This window comes from Pecten maximus, unplaced genomic scaffold, assembly GCF_902652985.1.
Source record: "Pecten maximus unplaced genomic scaffold, xPecMax1.1, whole genome shotgun sequence".
NCBI classification, from domain to species: Eukaryota; Metazoa; Mollusca; class Bivalvia; order Pectinida; family Pectinidae; genus Pecten; species Pecten maximus.
The window spans coordinates 3,715-10,733 of record NW_022981128.1 but is presented as its reverse complement, the minus strand read 5'-3'; the positions used below and the strand labels follow the sequence as shown (position 1 = coordinate 10,733).

General features: G+C 34.9%; 1 protein-coding gene across 1 annotated transcript; it reads left to right on the top strand.

Moving 5' to 3' along the window:
- Positions 1-327: 327 nt before the first annotated feature.
- On the top strand, positions 328-4,183 carry LOC117319928 (vacuolar protein-sorting-associated protein 25-like; the record flags this gene model as incomplete). The annotated part of the gene is given in 4 exon segments (XM_033874636.1): positions 328-381; positions 848-939; positions 1,687-1,762; positions 2,457-4,183. Coding segments are annotated over 4 exon segments (324 nt in total). The 3' UTR covers positions 2,570-4,183.
- Positions 4,184-7,019: the final 2,836 nt, after the last annotated feature.

The window sequence follows — 7,019 nt, the reverse complement described above, 5'->3', positions numbered from 1 at the left end:
AGCTTGGAAAAAATTTAACAACCCGGAAAAAAAAACAGGGAGGGGGCCCCCAAAAGGATTACTTGTCTGTGTTTTCAGTTTCTAAAATTAGTAACGTATGTCGTACGATCACACTGGGTCTATTACTACAGTTCAAGGGGCCTGACGTGCTTGGTTATTATAATATCCCAAGTACATGTATTTTAATATTTTTCACTGGGAATTAGAATATTTTAATAAGCGAGTTCCACTTCATCTAGTATCGTGTGTATTTCTGTATAATAGAAATTTTAGGTAGTGAATAAACTAATTATATTATAATTACAATTATATCTTAACTGTAAAAAGGCAAGTTGTCTATGGATGGTATCCTTACTGTACTGGAGGAACTGAGGAAAACTGGTATGGTTTTGATATGTCTGTTTAATTATGTCATCATGTTGCAGACTTTGAGTCTTTGAGTAGGCTCAAATTTTACTGAATTGTATTATTATATACAATCAGACTTTGTTTTAAACTCAAAGTTGTCAGGATTGTACAATAACTTCAGGTTATCTGTGCATTTAAGTTACACGAGTTGCAGAGTTTTGTATGATATCTTATATGTGATGTTTGATGTTTTTAGTTGAAAAAGATATATACATTAGGAGAGTATACATGTTTACGAAATTCAACAGGTAGATTATATTTTCAGTGATTGGATTTATTTTATATCAATTGAACATTGCTCTTGATACATTATACAAAACAGGAGATTACCTCAATCAAAGTCATTAAGTGTAAATATTTATAAAACATTTTGTCATTAGCCATTGGTCAGATCTAATATTGTGTGAAGGATGTGTCTGTATGTCTCGTTTGTTTTCAGGACACCTGGAGTGGACTGACAACAAGACAAAGAAGCAATGCCTTGTGATGTGGAGAACACCAGAGGAATGGGGAAAACTTATTCACAGCTGGGTACGTAATGATAAGCATTTATTTTATTCCCACAACAGTAAAATCAGAAATATCCACAATATTGATTAGCATTGGGACTCATCTAATCCTATACATATAACTGCTGTGTCATGTAGCCTGAGTTTCCTCTGGCCTTGACACCATGTCTGATGTAAACCGCACCGTACCGTCACTTTATCACTAGCCCTCCACCACTGGGTTGCGAGTTCGAAACCTACGTGGGGCAGTTGCCAGGTACTGACCGTAGGCCGGTGGTTTTTCTCCGGGTACTCCGGCTTTCCTCCACCTCCAAAACCTGGCACGTCCTTAAATGACCCTGGCTGTTAATAGGACGTTAAACAAAAACAAACAAACTGATGTAAACATTGTGTCAGGGCCAGAGGAAACTTGGACTATGTGTCCTGTTGCTGAGAATAACACCACTGTGGCCATGTGATTCTCTTCACTTGACCATCTAGGTGTGGAGCAGAAACATTCTAATTTTCAAAATACTGTAGTAAGTGAATAAGAAACTATAACTTTGCAATCCTTGAAGATTATTCATTTGTCAGTGACAATGGGAAATTATCATGAAATTAACCCATACTTTTCAGAAATTTGACTTATAAGTATGCTTTGTATGAAAACCAGCTTTCAGTAACTAAATGACATGCAATTACCTGTCTTCTATTACCTCCAAAATCATATATCATTATAACATGTAAGTTCTGGTAATGTTAATTGTAGCTTATGTTTTTTTTTTTTTAGATTTGTAGCCGCAGTATGAACAATACAGTGTGTACACTGTATGAACTGACGGAAGGAGAGGACTCTGAAGGAACTGGTCAGTTTTATATCAGCTAATACATGTATATCATATCTTCACAAGCGAAGGCTTCTGATTACGCTTCACTCCACGTGGAATGAAACGTAATCAGAAGCCTTGGCTAGCAAAGATGATATATCAGGGCATCCAGTACACCCTTGAGCTTATGTTTTTGACTCCCCTAAAGTGAGATTTGCATGACTCTTGGGTTTGAAAAGACACGCCTACATTTGACGTATGTCTTGACCCTCTCAGATTTAGAAATAGTGATTTGACTTCTGAATAGGTTTTGGATGCCTCATATATTTCATACGATTTTAAGATAATGTGATGAAGATGAAAAACTCCTTCTTATGGGAGCAATATCAGGAAGGCTGGTCTTTATATTATAAAACTGTTTTAGTATCAAAACCAGTGTACTTACCATTCAAATTGCATCTTATTCTATAATTTTCACCATTATAGTGTCATAAATAATGCATCTTTATTTAAACATCGTATTGCACTCTCACCACATGTATCCTCAACTCTGATTGGCTGAAACAATGTGATGTCACATAACATTTGCACAACCATGCAATACAACGTAGAGGCTAGCTTAAGTTGAAGGGTTATGACTTATGATCAAACTAAAAGGTCAAAAATCAAGGTAACAAGATTTTTTCATAATCTGAAGCAAAAACTTTTTAAAGATAATTCATTATTGTTTCAGATTTTCATGGATTAGAGAACTGGTTGCTTATACGTGCCCTCAAATCACTGGAAAATCAACAGCTTGCTGAACTCATGTCCTTTGATGGAAGTGACGGTGTCAAGTTCTTCTGAGCTGTTATGGACTTGGGGTTTGAACAAGGGGCAGAAAATGAGCATGCATGTTTGTGAATAGGAAGATATGAAAAAAATGTTAATGTTCCTGTTGGTAGAGTCCAAATATTGTCTTTACGTTAGAGTTATATAATTATAAAAACAGATGTATCATTATATTCAATAGATAGAACAGCAACCATCTAACCATAGACTCTACAATTCTGTATGAAATATACATCTATAATGAAGCCTTGATCCTTATTGTTATCATCTCATAAATGACTTCTGAAGTTGTTATAGGTCAAAAGTTAAGTAGAGCAAACTTTGATATTAGTCTATATAAATTAGGAATTTAGAACCATGTAAATCTCTTGAGGATGTTGCACCGTATTATGAAATACATGTTTTTGTATATTTCAATATCTACATAATAATGACCTCCTTCATCTAGTCGAAGATAATTTCATCGGAGAGTGGTAGAGTGGCACTAGGACAGACTAATATTGTAAGGATAAGATGTATTTGAAAGATAAATCTGATGAAAGGAATAAATATTTTGAGGAAGATAGTTCGAATTAGAGACTGTCTATGGGAAGAAAGAATTTTTTCATAAGAAAGAATGTTTACAAGAGTGAGAGTCGGAGGCAACATGCAATATTGCATGTCATCATAAATGGTACTGTACTTATTTTGATAATAAATTTCTTGAGAGAAATCATTACATTTAGATATGATGGATGTAGCTAAATACTATATTAATAAATAAGAATATGTCATTGATTAGATTCTTAATAAGACTTTTGTAATTAGCTTCTTGAGAGGAAGACTTTTGTGTGGTAGTTTTACAAAAAAAAAAATGAAATTCTTCTGGTGTGCTGATTTTGCAGAAAGACATTTTAGATTATGACATTATCAATTGCATGATAGACAGTGGATATAAATGAAAATCATGACAGAGAGGGTTAATGAGAGCCTGAGGTAGCCTGCTCAGCATAAATATTTGCATATTTTCTGATTATGTTAATAAAGGAATTTGGCATGTTTCCATTTCCTAGTATGTTTCTGTGTGTATCAATGTTGTATGGATTGGATTAAAGAGCCATCGATCATGTAACTTTAGTATACAGTCAAATCTGTCATATGTGACCTTCCAAGGGAGGCAAAAATAAAGGTCACATATAACAAGGGGTCTCTAAATCCAGGTTCAGGTAACTAGTATATAGATAACATTGTGAGGGAAAATATGGTCACATATATGAGAGGGAGTTGCTTAATTCAGGTGGTCACTAAGGCAAGTTTGACTGTATATTTAACCCTGGTAAATACTAGCCACAATACACTGCTCAGCTAAAGAGATCTCCTGATCGGTTGAGCATAAGATATAAGCCAGAAGTCTTGGGTTCGATCCCTAGCGGAGGCAGTGATTTTTTAATGATCATGCACTTTGTTACATAAATCACATGAGTGTTGGATTTTTAAGCTCAGGTTTTCAGTGACCATACTCTGTCACCTTCATCAGAGTCAAATAAATAGTCCAGTGAATCATATATACAGTCGAACCCACTTAATTTGAAATCGGATATATTGAAATATTGTTTAATTTGAAGTGAAATAAAACCCCCATCCAAATGCCTTCTTTGTCTTTGTATTGTTTCATCGGTTATTTTGAAATCGGTTTATTTGAAATATCGCTTTATTTGAAAGGAAATTATTGCTCCCGGCAATACTAAACCATTGTTTATGTATCGCTTAAATTGAAAGTCGCCACGACTGGCTTCGATTACCGGCCATTACGGTACATGTGGCCGATCAATAGACAGGTTAAAATGAAATTCTGATTTACACAATACAAATAAATTGTGACTTTTAATCATTAAATGCGTTCGATATGAGCATGAATCTGTATTTGTTTACGAGTAGGAACACAGCTTGTTTTGGCTTCTGCTACATATATACATCGAAATTGACTCTCATTTAACTACATGCGAGACAATTACAAATGAGGAGGCATTCTTAGGGATTTGACAGACAATGATAACAACGTAACCAGGACATTGATATTGACAACGAGCCTCAAACATTTCGTGAAAATCCATCTATCACCGACGCGCATGTCCGATTTCAGACGGTAGTTTCTTGGAATGTAGCCCGGATGTATCGGAAACTGTTCTCACATGTGTCCGTGAACTAAACATAAACAAACACAAGCATCAGTCGAATACTTCTCCCGTCGAATTAACCATTATTTCTAATAAACTGTGGTGTGTTGTTTGATGTAGCGACTGAAATATGTCGGCAAAAGGCTGGATCCCGGTTATATAGAAAACCGGTTAATTTGAAGTATTTTTCCATTTCCCGAGCATTTCAATATAACCGGGTTCGACTGTATGTCCAATACTTACCAACCTTAAAGAACATGTTTCATGATAATTGTAATTCCTGAGAAGATGGCATCTTCATGTATTATGATTTGCACGAATTGGCGGATATGCAGGCACACTCAATATCTTGAAGTGTCATGAAAAATCTTGAAACTTTTACCACAAAAGCTCAGACAACCATTATATTAGACCTTCGCACCACTAGAGAAGATGTAAATTTTTTATGATATTGGTCTCTGCAGTGCTTTTATTAGACTAGATTACCTCCCTGTCATAGTTTTTCTACTCTCTGCTAGGCTTTGCGACAAATTAGTGAGTGCAGCCTAGCGAAGGTAATCCAGTCTTATGCTTTTATTGGCTTGTTAATCATTTACATTGTATCTTGTGTTTTTACTTCAAAACAATTGAAAGAAGAAATTTTTCATGAATCACTGTTTAAGCCATGTACAAGTGTTCTAACTGTAAGTGTGTGTAAAATTGATGTTCTTTGTCTAATTTATTACAGTGTAGTTGTTAATTACTGAATGTATTACGGAAGTGAATGGCCTAGAATTGTACATAAACTTAATATTATATATATAATAATATGCTTTTATGATATATAAACTGCATAAAACAATGTGTTTCCTACATAATTATGTGAAATGTAAATAAACTTATATAATTAAATGTACTCGTCTTTTACATGTCTTGAAACTATAAAACAGCTGTCATATACAGTAAAAACCTGACTTAACTGGCATCCGACCTTAAAGACATCCTGTAATATACAGTAAAACCTGACTTTACTGACACCTGACTTTAAGGACATCCTGTAATATACAGTAAAACCTGACTTTACTGACACCTGACTTTAATGACACCTGACTTTAAGGACATCCTGTAATATACAGTAAAACCTGACTTTACTGACACCTGACTTTAATGACACCTGACTTTAAGGACATCCTGTAATATACAGTAAAACCTGACTTTACTGACACCTGACTTTAAGGACATCCTGTAATATACAGTAAAACCTGACTTTACTGACACCTGACTTTAAGGACATCCTGTAATATACAGTAAAACCTGACTTTACGGACACCTGACTTTAATGACATCCTGTAATATACAGTAAAACCTGTCTTTACTGACACCTGACTTTAAGGACATCCTGTAATATACAGTAAAACATGACTTTACTGACACCTGACTTTAATGACATCCTGTAATATATAGTGGAACCTGACTTTACTGACACCTGACTTTAAGGACATCCTGTAATATACAGTAAAACCTGTCTTTACTGACACCTGACTTTAAGGACATCCTGTAATATACAGAGAAACATGACTTTACTGACACCTGACTTTAATGACATCCTGTAATACATAGTGGAACATGACTTTAAGGACATCCTGTAATATACAGTAAAACCTGACTTTACTGACACCTGTCTTTAATGACATCCTGTAATATAAAGTAAAACCTGACTTTACTGACACCTGACTTTAATGACATCCTGTAATATATAGTGGAACCTGACTTTACTGACACCTGACTCTAATGACATTCTTTGATATGCAGTAAAACCTGACTTTAAAGACATCCTGTAATATACAGTGAAACCTGACTTTACCGACACCTGACTTTAAGGACGTCCTGTAATATACAGTAAAACCTGACTTTACTGACACCTGACTTTAAGGACATCCTATAATATACAGTAAAATCTGTCTTTACTGACACCTGACTTTAATGACATCCTGTAATATACAGTAAAACCTGACTTTACTGACACCTGACTTTAAGGACATCCTGTAATATACAGTAAAACCTGTCTTTACTGACACCTGACTTTAAGGACATCCTGTGATATACAGTAAAACCTGACTTTACGGACACCTGACTTTAAGGACATCCTGTAATATACAGTAAAACCTGACTTTACGGACACCTGACTTTAAGGACATGCTGTAATATACAATGAAACTGGACTTTTAAGACATCTTGTAATTATACAGTAATTTTTTTAAGGACATCCTGCGATACCTGACTAATGCATTCTTGGCTTCCATGACTACAGAAAATTGCCATACATGCAA